Genomic DNA, 18,356 nt, shown 5'->3' with positions numbered 1-18,356 from the left:
TAGCTCTCTGATTGCATTCAGGGTTTTGTAACTTACTGGAACTACAGCAGCAGTTTTTTAGGTTTAGGGGAATTTTTCTAGTTTTCCAAGATGCTGCTGGGGACCTGCCTGGGCAGGGGTGCGAGAGGCAGAGGGGGGGGCGTGCGAGGGACAGAGGGAGGGGTGCGAGGGACAGAGGGGGGGGTGCGAGGGACAGAGGGGGGGTGCGAGGGACAGAGGGGGGGTGCGAGGGACAGTGCCCAGCGGAGCCCCCCCCGCACACCGGGGGCTGGGCAGGACGCGGCCGGTAGGGGGCGCTCCGCCACCGCGGCTCATCCGCGCGCGCTGCCGGTACCGTCCGGAGGGATCGGGGTTGCTTTATTTGGGTTCCTTTCACCCCAAACCAGCCTGGGGTCCTGCACACCCAGAACTAAAGTCTCCGGGTTAGGTGGTTACCAGGAACCAGGGGCTCTGCTCCCGCCAATAAAACTCCCCAAGATAATTTGTAATCAAAGCATCCAGGGGATGAGCTTTCCATCTCAGCCCTCAGATGTGTTTTCTGTGGAAGATCCTGGTGGATTTGCAGTAAATTTATGGAAGTTTTAGTGCTCTTGACAGGTGGCTTTCCTATGAATGATAGCCCTACAGACATCAAAACTACATTTTTAAAACATGCAGTGACACCCCTGCCTGGCAGCCAGGAAGGGGTCCCTCCTGCCATCCCACCTGCGTGTCCCACCAGCAGCACCTGCTTTGCTCAGACTCCTGTCTGCTGCCACTGAACAGAGACATCTCTGCTCAAAATGGGCAGCAATACTTCCACTTCCGGAGATTAAAAACTCAAAAAACGGACTGAAGACTGGAGACAGTAAATGAATCCCCCTCTGCCAGAGCCCCGTTGCCTTTACCTTTTCTGTTCATCCCCATCTGGAGGCATTTCAGCAGCCGGCAGTACTGGCACCTGTTGCGCTGCTTGCGTGACATGACGCAGTTCTTGTCCCGACTGCATCTGTACACCCGCTTGTTGCAGATGCTCCGTTTGAAGAAGCCCTTGCAGCCCTCGCAGGAGATGATCCCATAGTGCAGCCCCGTGGCTCTGTCCCCACAGATCAGGCAGGTTCGCTGATCCACCCGCTCATCTGCAAGAGAAGAGGAAAAGCTTTGTGGGTAACCCAGCGGCTCCACCGAGCCACAAGGAGCTCTCCCAAAGGGATTGGGAAAGTTTTGGCACCTTGTGATGTGCATGGACAGCACTGGTTTGGCAGGGGTGAGGAGGTGGCTCCCCTCACTAGCCTCCATCAAACTTGGTGCTGCTGTTAGCAGAGAGAAACAGGGACCTTGAGGGGAAAAAGGGCCTGAGGTGCCCTGCCTCAGCCCCACAGCTGGGTGTGCAAACACAAACCATGCTGGGTGGACAGCAAAGAACGCAGAACAGTTTCTCCTCGTGTATTCCCGGGGGCAGGAGGAGGGACCTGCCACCTTCTCATTTCCTGCAGCGGCTCCAGCAAAGCCTCACAGCACAAGTCACCACCCAGAACCCACGTGAATTGTGTTATTGACTATTACAGAAACAATGGCGTGGTTAAGCCACAACAATGGGATTTTACTGTTCCTTTTCCAAACCTTTGGAAGGCTTTGGGATGGCTGAAAATGCAAATTGCAGGACTCCCAGCAAGAGGGGCTGTCATTTAATTCAGGATCTTCAGACTCCAGCATTGCCCTGAGACAGAGCAGGAACAATGCTCAGCTCAGTGAGTTGGAGGCGATCTCCATAGAGGCACCAACAATGTCAGATGGAAAGGAGAAAATAAATGATGGCTGAAGAGACCCAGGTAGTACCCCCATATGGATCCTCATGCCTTGCATCTGCACAGGGATGCCCAAGCCTTGCCCCACACCACCAGGCAGCTTATCCTGCAGTAACACCAGCCAGGTGCAAAGAACTGGAGGAACCACATTTCTGTCTTTTACTGTCACACATTCCCCAGCCTGTTTTGTTTCAGCAAATTGACAAAGACCTTGGAAACCCCAACCTGAAGACAGCACTGCCTTGTGAAGATGAGCTGGTTCAAACCCACTCCAGCACCACAACACCCAACCTGGCTTTCCTCACTCAGGTTTGACCAGGCAGCTTTCCCAGATAAAGTTGTTCTTATCTGGAGGATTTTGGGAGCAGCAGGAGGTATCAGTCACAGTGCAGCTCCCTCCAACCTCAGTGCAAGCCTAAGCAACCCAACAAACCAGGATGTAGCTTCTTACTACTGGAGAACATGTGAATGCAATAGAAATAAATGAGCCAAACGGATTAGGATCAGAAATTAAACCAGTTTTCAGTTACATGAGCCAAGCAAAAATCCAAACCAGCTGCTTTTATTCACCAGCAGCTTTCTCCACAGTTTCAACCCAATAGAAACCATAACCTTTCTGTATTAAACTTCACAAGGCTTGCAACAGCACAGCATGCCCATTTGCACTATTCTGCAAATTTCACTGCAACTGTTATAAAACCTTTAAATAATGAGATGAATGAAGGCAGCTCAAACTTTAAAGAAGCATTTGTGGTGTCATCACCACCCTGAAATGTTCCCAGTTTTACAGGACAGACAACCTCAGGTATGTGCTGCCGAGGAATGCTGGCAGGGATCAGGCAGGGGCTATCAGAGCATCTCACAGGGGCAGCAGCTAAACATGACTTTGTAGCCCCAATTGCATAATCTCCACCTTGAGCGATCTGATAAGCACAGGGAGGGGGCTGGGGATTAGCTGGGGACAGGAGTCCTCTATCTCCAAGGTTTTGCTCAGCCTCAGCAGCACTCCTGGCCCTCCCCCTGCTCCCCTCAGCAGTGCCATAAACCAGGGGCAGTGGCCACGCTGGCCACCAGGCACATCATGGGAGCCACAAAGCCATGGGCTAACAGACAGGGCAGAAGGTGGAAGAGGACACTGAGGATGGCTGCAACATTTTGGGGGGGGTCCAGTGCTCCCTCCCCAGCCCAGCAGGTGGGTGGTGTGGGATGGAACTGAGGGCTCATCTCCAGGCACAGCTTTTTTGTTATGGGAAGAACAGGACCATCGCCCTGCAGAGGTGGGAAGTCTGGATGATTACAGCTTGGAGGGACCAGAACCCTTCCCTGGCCACCCCGCTGGCAGGGTGTAAGTGGCCACACTCACTGCCCACACCCCCCACCACAAACTGATCCCCGGGTGCATGTGCAGGCACCATTCACTGCGGAGCAGTGGGACACACACACCCTGAACAAAGACACAGACCTCCAGCAACCCACACACCCCGTCAGCTGCCATTCAGGCAGTTCTGGGAGATAAAAAAATAATTACCCACGGAAAGTCTCGGGGCTTCAGAGGTTTAAGGACTCCTGTAGGAGCTGTGAGCAGGCCCAATGCTCTCCCCCTCCCAGCTCCTGACCTTTGCTGTGTTTCACCCTACTTAATGCAAGAGCCTTGTGTAGGAGAATGCTGGGACAGCCAGGGAGAACCACAGCAAACTTCACCAGAATGGTAAAGTATAGGCAATTTCAAAGCAAATTTGCACTGGAAGAACTCTGAACTCCCCTAACCTTGAAATTTCACTAGAATATCAAAACTCATGGCAAGTATAGTAATGTTAAAGCAATAGCCTGCCTGCTCACCCTCCTCCCCTTCTGTCACCTCTTGTCTCACTGATTCCTCTGGTTTTAAAAGCCATAAAAGACAAGGTAGATTAGGAAACAAAGCAATTGATAAGATTTTTAAAATACCTTGCACATGTTTTAATTCAGAGAGAGACAACTGAGGATGCCCCCCAGTCCCTATTTTCCTGATGGATCTTACATTTAAGGAACTCATACATGGGATATTCTGGCTTTGTTCTCACAGCCCATTGTAGCAGGGGCCACTAAATCAAACAATTGCTGCTACGACAAAAGCACTCACAAAAATCTCAACCTCATCTTGAACCCTGAAGATTTTTATGGCTACTCCCTCACTAACCCCTCCCCAAAGCCACATTAAAGGATGTATTGTTTTCAAAGGTCATGGTAGGTTTCATACCACATTTTAATACAATGTAAATTCTCCAAGAATATTATGATGTTTCACAAGAGTCAGAGAAGACGGTGTGAGAAAGAGAAGGAATCTCTCCTTGTTTATAGAGAAGGAATCTCTCCTTGTTTATGTTTTATAAGGCAAACAGTAGAAACAAGACATTTATTTTTTTAAAAGACTTGCTTTTCCCCACAGTGAAATGAGCAGCCTTAGATAATTTTTAAAAGAAAAATCCTAAGAATTTCCATAGGGAAATACCTTCCAATCCTGCTGAAGCACACAGCACAGACACAGACAAAAAATACTGAAGCACGTGAATGAGAATATAAATCAAATGAGCAAAATAAACCAGAATGTGGGGGCACAAGTCCAGCCTTCAGCAAGCCTCCACCACTCCCACCTGTATCACTCCTGGGATGAGCACCCCGAGCAGATGACGGGAATCACCCCAGAGGGGACCAGATGCTGCTTCATCCCAGCAGCTCCCCACAGCTGTGGGAAGGATCACACCCACCCCTGGAGATGCACCAACAGCTCCCTTGGAAATAAGGCTGAGCATCAGTGCAGCCAGCCCATGGTGCTTTATAACACAGCAGAAACAAAGGCTTTACTTCCCAGAGCGGGGCCCAAAGCACAGGCACAAACCCTCACCCAAGCCCCCAGAGCAGACGGTGCTGGGATCCAGTCCTGCTAGAAAGTGAGAGGAAGGACACAGGGAGATGCACTTGGAAAACTTCCCACTTAAAGGTGACTTACAGCTAAGAAAATCTTTCATAGCTGAAAATAAAAATATTACAGATGACACTCGGCACTGCAATCATTTATATATTTAACATCTTTCCAAGTGTGTATCATTTGTTTGCCTGGTGATTAACTCACCCTATCACACACCCTCTAGCTGGGTTTAAATCTCAAGCTGCTAAATACCAGCTGTTTGGAAAGGGGGGAGGCAGGGGGATCTCACACATGTGCTACTGAAATCCTCACAAAATCCTGCTCACTCTGATGATGTCTCAAACACAAACACACGTGTTAGGGTTTCTTCCCTCCTCTGTCCTGTCCCTCCCCTCCCCCCGACCCCCTTTATCTTTCCTAAGCATTTTTTACATCGTAAATTTTTAGTTTCAAGAAAATAATCGTTTTCAATTCAGGACTGAGAGCTGGGGGGGATTTCCCCCCCTTGCTGCTCAGTGCTGCATTGTCCAAACAAGCCCACCCCCACGCCCAGGCACGTTTGCCTAAGGGGCTTTTCTTTAACTTATAATCAATGAACACAGGGATTAAATTTTCTGTCCAGTGGTTGCTCCCTGGGCCGAGCCCTTGGCTGGGTGCACAATGGGACCGGGCATCCTGCTCCCCCATCAGACCCGTGGGTGGGGGTCCCAGCCCCACACTGCATCTGGGGTGAAGGCAGCAGCTCCTGCCTGGCTCCAAGAACAGATTGTGCTGCCCCGGATCAGACCGGGCCATGGAGAGAGCCTGAATAGAATTAACCCTCTGTGAACTAAAACAAAAACATTTGTGTGCCCAGCTGGGATAAAGGTTAATTTAAATGGACAAGCCTGCTCAAGTCCTAAAAAAAAAAAAAAAAAAGGAGTGGGGGGCGGGAAAGAAAGAGGCTGCCTGCAACCTTATTCTCTGTAAAAAATATGTTATACTCATGGAGACACAGCTGCATTTTAAGAGTATTGAAAAGAGGCCAGCATATCTCTGCCCTGCTCTCCCTCTCTAGTAATTAAATCCAAAGCTCGCAGTCTTACTTCAGAGTCGTTTTGTTTCTGCTAAAGAAGAGCTCAGTCGAAAGAAAACCCTCAGAAAATGCAGAAATCATCATTTGCTCTTTATTTGAATAGGTATAAATCAAGAGTGTGCAGCTGATGAAACCCATCACCCTTCCCCTCCGCGGCTGGGACCCATCACTATTTGCATATCAAAAACTCATCTGCGACATCCAACTTCTGGGGTCAGGGGGAGCCCCCCGGCCCTGCCTCCCCCAGCACCCCCGTCCCGGTGCCTACATCCCATGTCCCAAAAGCCACCCGAGGGACACTGCCAGCTCCTCACCCCGCTCCATTGTGTGGCACAGGGGGGACGGGAGACAGGGCCTGATCCTTCTCTCCGGCCAGTTGTTGCACAAAGAGTTTGGAACAAAAGCCCACGGCACCAAAATGCGTCCCTGGAGCGGCGGTCCCAGCCCCGAGGTCTCCAGCACCGCACCCGGTTTGCAGATCGGCTCCGAGCACAGCAGCCGCTCTCCCCAGTGATCAACTTTCTCTAATCCCATTTCAGAAAAACAAAGCTTTTTTGCAGGGTCCCTTGGCCCAGATGCTCCCAGCTAAAACCTAGTTTAGACTCCGTTTTGTTTTGTTTTTTAGAAACTGACAAATTGACAAAAGCAGTAAGAATAAAACCTGACTTGCCTAACTGAAAATACTTTTCTTGGACCAATTTAAGTTCCCTAGATGTGCAACGACTGCGAATGATGGAGAATTAGGAAAATGTAAGATTAAACCCCCAGTAGCCCCTGCCTACAAGGAGGCAGGGCCCAAGCACAACTACAGATAATGACTTTTCAAAATGTGGGTTACCCAAACAAGCGATGGGCTTTCCATAAATATTTTGTCCTGATTCTCAAGAAGAGCTTTGTCACTGCCATCAACCACATGGAAAAAAATAAAAGGTTTAAAATATCAGTGAACTGGTACCAGTCCCAGGAGGGATGGAGCAGTGTTATCAAGTGCCTACATGACCTCGCTACTATCAATAATTAACAATACTAAAAAAAGCTCTTCCAGATGGTCAATGGGATTAGGAACTTTAAAATATAAACAAATTAAGTCACAAAACAAACCAATACTTTTTTTTTTTTTTTCCTCCCCTTTAATTGCATAATCCGGCTGGCAGCCGCTGCCTGGGGTGCCGGCCAGCACCCCGCGCCTCGGGTCTTCCCCAGACCGGAGGAAATAAGGAAAAAACACCCCACAGCCGGCCCGCAACCTAGTCCCGGTGCGGGCCCGGCCCCCGCATCGCCGCCGCTGTCCCCGCCGAACCGGGCTGTGGGACGGGGCAACCCCGGCCCCTCGCACCCCTCCCCTCCCGAACAAAGCCCGGACCCCCGCTCACCTTCCATGCAGGTCGAGTCCCGCTTCATCCCCCCCCGTTGTCGCCCCTCAGGGCCGCCTCATGGCGGCGGGAGCGGGGCCGCGGCTTCGGGCGGGCGGACAGCCCGGCTCGGCCATCGCCGCCGACCGGGGCCGGCCCTATGCTAACGAGCCGTGATGTCAGCGTGACCCGCTGGGCCCAGCGGGGCCGGACCGCACCCAGGCCCGGCCCCGGGACCGCCCCGCAACCGGGCCACGCCCACGAACCCAGGCCCGGGGACCCGCACCCAGAACAGGCCCCGCCTGGACCCCCAACCGGAGTTCTGGGTGCGGTTCCCAGGACACCACTTTGGGTGTTTCTTCCACCCATTCCCAAGACAAGCAAGAGAAAGATTTGCTGAGGTCGGGCAGTAACACACGTGGGGAAAAAAACACAGGAATTTCTAGTATGAAAAACATTTCTGTTAAGTATGAAATTGATGTCTGTAAGCTGGTAACAGGAACTGGGCAAAACCCCATTCTTAGTTTTAATGATGACTGAAATACAAGCTCAGGATGGACGGACAGGTCCTGCCAACACAACAAAGCCAACAGGAGCAGCACCGGGTGACAGGCAGAGCTTTCCACACCACACCAGTGTGTCAAGGGAAGGCACACGCTGCCCACCAGCCTTGCCTTCCCTTCCCTTCCTTTACCTTCCCTTCCCTTCCTTTACCTTCCCTTCCTTTACCTTCCCCTCTTTCATCCTCCTCTGGCATGAACTCACCCTTGGGCGTTGCAGACTTCAGATGCTGCAGACACAGGATAACCTGTCCCAGTGGCCAGCAGGGTTTGACCAAGCCCAGACCACCACTCACCACACTGAGGCATTTAAGGGAATGGCCAACAACTTTCCTGCCGATGCCCAACTCAACCTGTGCTCCAGATGTCTACACTGACTCTGTTCAAAAGCCATCATCTGCTTCTGCTCCTCACCCTGAGGACTGCGGGGTGCAACCACGCTCTGAGAAATGGCCAACTTAAAATAAACAAGGCACAGAGGCAACAAAAGAGGTCATATTTCACTCCATCTCAAGCCTGAAATTTTATTGCTTTCTGGTGACATCCAGCAGTGCAAATAACCTCATCTGTGCACCAGAGCAGAGCTCAGCAGCACCCTCCTGGCAGCCTGGGCACCATGCTCCAGCCAAGCCCACGAAGGACCAGACAGTCCCTGCCAAACCCAACCCTTCAGCCACTCTGTGGACTCACAATCCCGTTGTAACCCAGGGTTTCTGCAGGAGCAGGTGCAGGATGCAGGACCAAGCTGTCACAAACTGCCCTGTGCTGGGCCCACTCTTCAGTTTACTCGTGCTGCAATCTGGGCAGTTGCTCTCTCAGCCCTTGACATCCTCTTCGGCTTGACCTCCTTTTTTCCTGTTGGAGGTTGCCCGGGCAGTGCTGTGCAAGGAGCTGCTCCCCTGCCCTGCCAGCACAGGGCCAGGGGACACGTCCCCGCTGCACTATTGACACAGCTGCTGACTATTGTGCAGCTCCCGGAGCTCCGCATTCCTCCTCCCGTGCAAGCTCTCGGCTCAGTCCCGGCACCCCTCGGAGAGGTGTGACCAGAATGCTGAGTGATGGTTCTGTAGCACCGCCGTGTGATGTGCACACAGCGAGCTGAAATAAAGCAACTTCATCTCGGGACAACAGGGCTGACACCAAGTTGCTCACACTGCTGCTGATGGGGCTCAAACCAGAAACACCCCCCCCCCCCAAAAAAAAAAGCCACTGCTTATTCAGAAACAACTGCAAGAGTAGACACAAACTGGCTGGGAGAAAGAATAATTGGCCAAACAATTCAAATCTTCCAAATTACTCAAAACTCACATTACATACACGTCACAGTTTGTCCATAATAAATCCTTAAGGGCAGGAAATAATTGCAGAGCTCTGGAACTGCTCTGTAAAATGAGAGGCCAAACTTGGAATGGGCAGAGGGCAGGAAAAGAGACGAGAAAGATTAATTCTGTCATCTGAACCAAAAAACCTTAAAGCAAGCCTGGTAAAAGAAAAAAGTCATGTGGTTGGTTCTTTTTTTAGTCTGAATCAGCCAATTTTCACCCCAAACAGAAAATCTGATGCTATTGCAACGTTCTGAAATTTTAGGTAACACCAGCTCATAACAGTAAAAGCCAAAACCAGACAAGTGACATCAGTACCTGCCCAGAGTTATTGTCTTGACATCATGGCCATAAGGGACAGGTATAGGAAGCAAGAGGAGGATCTCCAGGGGGTGCCAAGAACTGGCTCTTTCCATAACCAACCAGGTGACAAGTGAGGACAGAAGAAACACTGCGTTTTGCTGCATTTTGCTGCAATTTGTCCAAAGTGAACTGAGGAGAAACAGCCCCCAGCTGGCAAAGCAGTGAGGAGATGGTGTGGAGAAGATCAGTGGCTACAAGTGTGGCTGGAGAAAGACAAAACAGGCGTAAGAGTTGTGCCACGCTCTGCCAAAAGGCAGCCTGTACACATGTAGGAGTGCTGAGAGAGCTTGTCCTTAGGAACATCTTCTCTATTTTCTTTTGGGACCATGGTTGTTTCTCCCAGGCTTTTCAGAACTGTCGAGCCCAGCTGGAGGCTAAGGCAGCACTGAAAGGGGTCAGATGCTGCCAGAGCACAGCCAGGGTGTTCTTCCAGGACACCCTCTGAAAACACTGCTGCTTGCCACAGCTGATCCCTAAAAAACCTCCATGAAAAACCCAGATTTGGGCAGGGGGAGGCTGGCAGGGCCCGGGGTGGGGGCTGCCCTCCTACCCACCCTTGCTGCACAGCTCCAGCCAGGCCTTGCCCATTTTCATGACAATCAGGGCTCTGTTGTGTCCACGCAGTTTGAGACATCGGCCCCTTTGTGTGTTGGGGCTGGGGACAACAAAACCCATCACATCTCCCTGAGCTGCCTGTGCCCCGGCTCACCACAAGCTGAACTGAAACACTGAACTGGTTTGGATTTCAAGTAACAAACAGGGCACAAGCAAATGCCAGCACACAGCAAACAGTGCCATGGGCAGTGCCTCTGTTCTGCAGTGCTGATGCTCTGAGCCCTGCACAGGTTTGTAAATGCAGCTGAGTAAATGTTATAAAATCAGCTTAGGGCACCTCAGGAGTGTGGACGTGACTGCTTCCAGCCACTGCAGTGAGAGAGCTGGCTCCAAGTAAACACAGCACACGCTTTCCCCAAAACCTCTGCTCCCCTCACCCTATGTATGCAGATAGTTCAGGGACAATACAAAAAATAAAATAACATTGCTTAGAGAAGCCATGGAAGGAACTGCAAGAAATTATCACAAACATCCTCTGACTTCTGAGGAGCCTTGTGGTAAATGTTTAAGAATAGATGTGGGTAATTCCACTGCTCCCCAGCATCAAAACATGCCAGGAATGTGGCCTTAATAATTCTGGTGAAGGTATTCACTTGGTGTACATAAAATCGAGCATTTTCATCCTTCTTTCTATTTTGATGGGTTGCTGTGTAAAATGAATCCTATCAAATTTCTGGGTTTATTTGTTTATTTATATTTTTATTTGCCTGACCACTGAATTTGCTGAACCAGCCAATTGAGTGGCTTGCAAGGAGCTTTTCATTGCATCTTCCTTGCTGGGTGACAAATAGTGGAGACCAGCTCTGTGTAACAGAGGAAGAAGCAGGGGGGAGATTAAGGGCTCCTTAGAGAGGAAAAAAAAAAAAAAAAGAAAACAAATGGGACTGTAGGCATGAGGAGTATATGGCTTTACTGCCTTCGTGGGCAAGTACAAGAAAGGAGAATTGCAGAGGGAGAAGCTTTACATTTCTATGAGCAGGCAATCGAGCTCCTTTTCAAACCCTTTGCAGAAAGTGGGATGACTCCAGTCCAGGAGCATCTCCGGTCACTCCCTGCACCTCACCTCGGGCATGCAGCCTCAGAGCATTCCAGAAAACACGGGGAAGACTTTGAGCTGGCATCGCCCCCTTTGGAAGGGCAGGAAAAGCTTTGTGCATCAAACTGAGGAGCCAAAAGCTTACGGCTTACATCAACTGCAGCGGCACCAACCAGAGCCTCTGCTGCAGCCCCACGGAGTTTTAATAATGCTTACAACAGTTTGTTGTGAGAGCTGTATTATTATTATTATTATTATTATTATTATTATTATTATTATTATTATTATTATTATTATTATTATTATTATTATTATTATTATTATTATTACTACTACTACTATCGTGCTGAAACGCTGATTCCAGGTAGTAGCAACAATTGCCGGTACCCCCAGCAAAACAAACAAACAGCCAGAGGACATTTCCTCACACCTCAGGTCAGCAAAATGAAGAGGAAAAAAGGCTCCGAGCTGGAGCTGCGGGTCCTGCCCCTGCCTCACCCCCGGCAGCCGGGGCCACCCCTGTCCCCGCACCGCAGAGCCCCCCGGGGAAGGGCCGGGACCACCCCCGCACCTCGGGCCGGACAGGAGAGGGCAGCACCCGACTGAGGGATGGGTGAGGGGGTCCGCTCGGAACCTGCACCGTCAGACCTTCAGACGGCTACAGACCAAGGGCTGAAAATCAGCTCTGCCGGTCTCAGGAGCTGCCACCGCCAGCCCTGCTCTGCCCCCTGCCCGGGATGCTCCGTAGGTGACCAGACCCGCTGAGGGCTTGTCGGTCCTTTGGTTTTAGTTTTACTACAATTAATTTTTCTGTTATTAGGAGTAGCTATTTAAAATGTTTCCTCCTTTTTCTTTTGCTATTGCATTTAACTTGATGCTTGTAATACTGTTTACTTGTTTTACAGGAAAAGCTGAACAGAATGTCCTTCCAGAATTTACAAGAGCAGAAATAAGAGTGTGGAGGAACTGCCTGGCATATCCTGAATATACTCCCAGACTTGCCTTTTGTTCTCAGGTAACAGCCCAAGAATACATCCATTCAGCAACCAGCATATTCCACCAAAAAAAAGAACATCACCAGCACCTCCAGCTTCTGTTCTTAACTCTGCCAACACCTCCTCAGCCTGGAGCCTGAATGACTTCACCACCTTTAGCGTGTCTCACCTTTAATTACTTCTTGACATCAAGTTTAAATGCAATTACAAAATTTAAAAAATCCATAGAAAATATGTTTATTAAAAGTGCAAGGACAATTAAGGGAAGAGAAGATGACACTGGACAACAGAGCAGGAGAAATTCCTGTACTCAAACCCACGTGTGTCAGTTCAAGGTAGTGTGATTTGAACCTGACACCACAGAGGACGAGAGTGCTCAGGAAATTCAATCTTTTCTCCTGTTCAGCCCTTTGGAGCAGCCTGTGCTGTGAAGCACTTCTGCATTTCTCCCCCATGCTACTAATATTTCTTTTGAATATGGCGAGAGCTGGGCCCTGAAAAAAAAGCTGTTACCTCCCTGGCTTCCTTCCACTAAATCAGATCTTAGTCTTTTCCTTCTGATAAAAAGATACTCACTTTTCACATCATCTCTACCAGCAACTCCCAGGCCCCAGATACCACCCACCCCAGACAGCACGAGGTTCCAAATTAAGATGTACGTGACTGCAAATAACAGACAATTTTTCTAGATTAACACTAGGGGGGAAAAAAAACCCCTTCCATCCTCCTCTCCATTCCTGAAGCTGCACAGGGCAAACAATTCACATGCTTTTTCCTGACAGAGAGGCTGCAGCAGCACGGGGATGGCTTCTTGGGGTGTAAAGAGTGGATCGAACATGCAGTATTTAAGACAATTAGATTTTCAAAGAAACTACACTAAACATTTCTTTCATGTGTAATCAAATTATGTTAAAGCAAACCTCATAATTTAAACCATCCCATTGGTCAGCTCCTATTTGTTTTCCCTGCACCCTCATTTTTGCTCCAGATCTGTCACATTACATTAACACCTTTCCTAGTCACTGCCTACAGAAATAACAGCCTTCGACATGCCTGCACAATCCATTTGTCCTGCTCTAATTACTTTTTGACATAGCCTCCTCTGCTGTTATCTTGCCTTTTCTGACCTCTGTTTGTATTAAAGCCATTTAAAACAATCTTTGAACTCGGTATCTATTGTGATGTGTCTTGTATGATACTACTGGAGTATCAGTCAGCAACGTTTTGTAAATCAAATATTTAAATTTATGGTAATAAGATAATGTACTTGAGCTCCTACACATTGGTAACAGCTACAATGGGCTGCAACACATTTTCAGGGGGCAATTCCCATGGTCATAAAACCTTTCTATGTAATCCAGCAGGTAGCCCAGAGATCAACAGGGTGCTCTGGGTACTAAGAAATTTCCCTTAATTTCACTGATGGGAAGGAAAGCAGGAGAAACTGGGAAAAGTGGTCATCTTGCACCAAAACCACCCCAACAACCAGCAGCCAGTCAGAGCACTAGAGGCCAAGGCAGGGACCATCACAGTTCAGATGGAAGCACAGCAAGCCACATCTGCTCCAAACCCAGAATCTCTAACCCAAATATCCCTGTTTTCATCAAGTCCATTAGAAAAATGTGCCTTTATTTTCTTTTGTGGCTGATTCACAGAAGATCAGCTTCTAGCTCCCATCCACCTCCTCGGATGAAGAAGCAGCAGAGGATTTGCTCTGTGCCAAGTGGCTGCCTCAGAGGCAAGGACTTATTCCATGTGGTGGAACTAATTTTTGGGGTATCAAGTTGGTCCCTATGTACATATGTCTCAGGGTCCAGTCTAACTACTCTTTTCCACACCATGCAGCCTCACGCTAACTTAACTGGTAGCTAGTCAATATTTTACTCCCATTAGAAGATCCTTCAGAAACCTACATTTGCTCTGGTTCATTACCAGGGTAATTATCCAGTTCACATGGAGTCTCATCTTCTAGATACAGCCAGTCCAGATCCAAGCTCTATATTTTGTCTTCCAGATGACAGCACTGTAAAACCGATGGGGGACAAACCCAGACTCAATTAAAATACATTAAACGTAATGTAACAATGCTGTGATTTGTCAGAGCCAGCCAAGGGGTTTTATTTCTTTGAATTCCCTAACTTTGTCCTCAGGACATTAAGAACCCATGAATGTTGTGGAAAGCTCTTCCCACAATACTTCCCTACACATATTTTTATTTTCCCCTTTTTCTTTCCTGTCAGCAGCCCTGACCACAAAGGCCTCCCTCATTAAGGCATCCAGACACAGAAAAGACCCATGGATGAAGGGAACCTAAACATGAGCAGGGCTGTGCTGGGCCAGACTGTCCCAGCTCCCTGCAAGCCTCAGCCTGCTCTCAGACAGGGGCCAGAGCAGATGCAGAGGAAACGGCAAATTACAAATCCTGATTTTTTTTTTTCTTTTTAACTTTTTTTTCCTCCTTAAGGAAAATTTACTTTTACTTTAGAGAAATACATTTAAAAATAAACTAATTCCTCACATCCAAATCCTCTCAGACCACCTTCTCAGGTCCCCTCTGAAACAGTGCTGGCAAGAAAGCCAAATGGCTTTTCTTCTCACAGTTTGTCACCAGAGGAGGGTTTCTTAGCCTTTATATTTCTTCTTAAAACAACCACAGATAATTTGGAAATTAAGGGTGCACGAAAGTGGCTTATATTTTTAATCTGCCCTATTTACTGGGACATCCTACATTACACCCTGAACTCCCACTACCTACAGCACCCTTCCACCAACATTCACTTTTTGATTTTGGTTTTATACATCTGCGATTTCCCCCTGAAGATGGCTGGAACAACACTGCAGTGTTCAGTGTTAGGGCTGGGGTAGAAGCAGCAGGAACAGGAGCAAGTCAGAGCATCAAGACAAGAAGTCACACAGAATGTCAGGGACTTCAACTCCTTGTGCAGGAACCTCATAGCCAGAGGGTCCCGGCGTTAGTGCAGGGATTACTGCCTAACAGATGCCTCCAAACGACCCTCCAAAGGAATCCACCTTTCTCCATGACTGCCCGGGGCCATCGGCCCCTGATTAGGGGGGTTGATTTCCCCTCATTAAGCGTGTCCTGGGCTGCCCTGTGCCCTGGTGACCACCCTACAGCCAGCCCTGCAGCTTCCCCAGCCCACCCCTGCTGCCCTGGGCTGTGCTGGGAGGCTCAGAATGGCAGATTTCCTAAACCAAACAAACTCCCCTTCTCCCTCCGGGGCTTGAGGAGCAGCTGCACCCCCGGCAGAGCTGTGGCTGTGTGTCTGTGCTGCAGAGGGACAGACGGACAACACTGCCCTTCCAGGGCTGCCTTCCCCACTGCCGATGGCTCCATCACCACTCCTGGCATGCAGCACAGGCTTAGCCAGAGGGGTCCTCTCCAACGAGAGGTGCTGCAAGAAATCTGAGATGGTTTTAGAGGAAACATGGATGATTCAGATCGGAAATTAAAATGATCTGCCCCAACGACAGTTCCCGGATTTCAGAATCGCATTTTTGGAATTCCAATCGTATTATATTTTCACATTGCTTATTTAAGATAAGCCTACTCATTTTTTAGAAGTTAAAAATTAAATTCTGCCTCAGTGTTTTCATCATATATCTTGAAAACAAGGCAAATAAAACCCTCCCAGTGCTTTCCACCAGGCATCTTTATCAGCAGAGGAGACAGGGCTGTGTGTGCTGCGTTGTGATGACTTTGCAGCACACGTACTACAGAGAACAGTCCTTGCTACTCACAGGAGACACTCTCTAAATGCTCAGATTCACGTCTCTGAGCACAGTGTGTGTGTTAGAACAGGCAAAATCACAGCTAGCAAGTTTCTACCCCAAATTTAGCAAAGGGTGCTTGTGCTACATCTACATGAGCACGTGGAAGATGTTAGGAAAAGGCCGCACTGGAATTAAACCACAGTCAGTATTTGGTTAAACAAGAGTTAGGCTGATGGCTCTCTATACATACGAATGCCACTTAACAAAACAAAGTATAAATTCCCACAGGGCAGCGACCTTCTTCTTTAAAGCAAAAAAGAAATCTGTCTTTTTCTGCCTGAATTGTCACCCCAGATACAACTCTTGCTGAAACCTAACTGCATTATTGCTTATTATTTGTAACAAAAGATAAACATGCCCCCAGAGAGCAACCAGGGAGGAATCCCAACACCCACACCTTAATATATACTATCGTGTAGTGAGCCTTATCCACCCAAACTTTTCCTTGCACATATTATCTGTAAGTCCAGGGAGAAGCTGCTTTATGCAATGGCAATACAGCAGAGCAGGGTGACAGTCTAACATGGTGTCCTGCTGAGATCCAAGAATAGCAATGCCTTAAAAGGCAGCGATGTTGAGATCACAAGGAAAAGAGAATTAGGGCACAGCTGTGGAGTTCTGTAGGCTAAAACATAGACTCAATATGTCAGAGAAAATTAAATCACAGACCTACATGTAATTTCTAGTCTCATTTATAACTTTGCTGTAGCTGTGCAGAATTTATACTTGGGTCATACATGTGAGTCGCTATGTTTCTGCACACACAAATAAAATATGAAATTAATTTTAAAGGAAAAAACACAAGAGCTATAAGCAAACAACAATACAGACACCTCTGTTTCGAATGATGTTGATATGATACTGCAGCTCTAACATGGTTTTATAACCAGCCTTCTACCCAGCTCTTGAGGTCAAACAGCAGAACCACAGCCCCGCTCGAGGAGCAAGCAGAGCTCACAGCTTTACCTGCAGTTTGAAACAAAGAAAAACTAAACCCACATGTTAGCAAGCTAAAGATGCCTGAAAAATGCCATAGGTGTTTTCCTATGGTTGTCAGGTAAGGGTAAGACACCTTGCTCCAAATGAGAAGGCACCAAAACAGAGAACAAACTTTTGCAAGGGCTTTTTCCCTCTTGAAGCAGTGATTTTTCTAACATTTTTCAGAACTGTGTCTACATCTGTTTTCTGCTATTTTTTATGCTTGAAGACCAATACAAGCTTCTCCTCTAAAAGCATTCAGTATCCACAGAACCATTATGCTCTGACAGTGTCTGCTGTGGCAATCTGTGTCCCACTCATGAGTTTGGGGGGTACTGGGGTGTGTAACCAGCATGGTCAGCACTGTGCTCAGTGTAGGGAGGTTGGGAACTTTCTCCAGCATCTCATCCCAACCTCCAGCCAAACCTCTCTAAGGCAGCACCACCAGGACACCCTCACAGAGCTGCTGGATGTCAGAGTGGTGGGGCCAGGAGTCCCTGTGGGTGCAGGTGACCTTCAGGCCCAGGGGGACAGGACATCCTGGGGACCTCCATCTCTGAGGAGCAGCCAAGCAGGGCAGCACCCATCCCAGACACTGCATGACAAGAAGACTTAAATTATCTCTTTAGAAGGCTCTGATATCCAGGGACAGCTAAGAGAGAAGGCGGAGGAGAAGAAGCTGGCAACAAGGGGACAAGAGGCTGCCTGGGGTGAGACAACTTTCCTAGGTCACTGGTACTTGAGCACTGCCTGGGTATGGGACAGGGAGAGAACAGAGGTGGGAAGCTGCATGTAATTATGACTTTGTTTAACTAAGGGTATTTCCTGTGGAGCTTACAAAGCACAATTGCATGCAAAGCATGCAGATTTGTTGATATCAGCTACCCTTTGTTTCTGAAGAGGTAAATTATATATATGATTTGTAGACAAAGTTGAAAAACTGTTAAAAGTTACACCTGAGCTGCAGGCAGGGCTGAGAACCAGCAACCAACAGGAGCCAACTCCTGTGAAGGGATAAACCATGGAGAGGTTTTACAAAGTGTAGGGAGTCCAGCAGCCAAAAGACAGGGAGAAGCTGAGACAGCAGAGCAAGGGACCTGCAGGGGCAGCCAGCAAGTGTCCAGGGGATGGTGCTCGACATGGCCCACCGACTCCTCCCCACAGCTGGAGTGAGTGAGCACATGGCATTCCCTGGGAAAAGCAGGAAGGTGCCGTTACAGCCATCACACACAGAATGAGATACCCAAAAGGGCACAGGGTGAGCAGAAGCGGTGTGTGAGTCCAGTTTGCAGAGCTGAAGGCTGATAGAGAGAAGGGTGAAGAGGGCAGCCCTCAAGAACAGGTACTGCACACAGGGTAGATGTGCATACCACAATATAATTAACAGAGAAAATGCCAGATGCTTAAAATAAATTGTTTTTCCTAGGCAGAACTGTGTATTACCTCCTTTAAAGCACAGCCTAGCTCATGCATATGCAACATTTTCCACGAATCCCGCACGTGGTGCAGAAAACAATCCTGTAAATGAGGATGGAAAATGAGGTCAGTAACTGTCTCAGAACACATCTTGGGC

The 18,356-nt window shown here is 48.6% G+C and overlaps 1 protein-coding gene across 6 annotated transcripts in view; it reads right to left on the bottom strand.

The window, feature by feature from the left end:
- Positions 1-18,356, bottom strand: part of NR6A1 (nuclear receptor subfamily 6 group A member 1) — a 71,379-nt gene that overhangs the window by 16,568 nt on the left and 36,455 nt on the right. For 4 of the 6 annotated variants that reach the window (XM_071766483.1, XM_071766481.1, XM_071766479.1 and 1 more), the window contains one exon: positions 888-1,118. In XM_071766483.1, the coding sequence (XP_071622584.1) occupies positions 888-1,118 (231 nt within the window). Of the gene's footprint in view, positions 1-887; positions 1,119-7,143; positions 7,299-18,356 lie in introns of those variants that run through there. The other 2 variants (XM_071766484.1, XM_071766485.1) reach the window with 1 other exon arrangement.

Source organism: Heliangelus exortis, chromosome 22 (assembly GCF_036169615.1).
Source record: "Heliangelus exortis chromosome 22, bHelExo1.hap1, whole genome shotgun sequence".
Classification (NCBI taxonomy): Eukaryota; Metazoa; Chordata; class Aves; order Apodiformes; family Trochilidae; genus Heliangelus; species Heliangelus exortis.
Note: the sequence above shows the minus strand (reverse complement) of the source record. Positions and strands in the feature narration are given on the sequence as shown.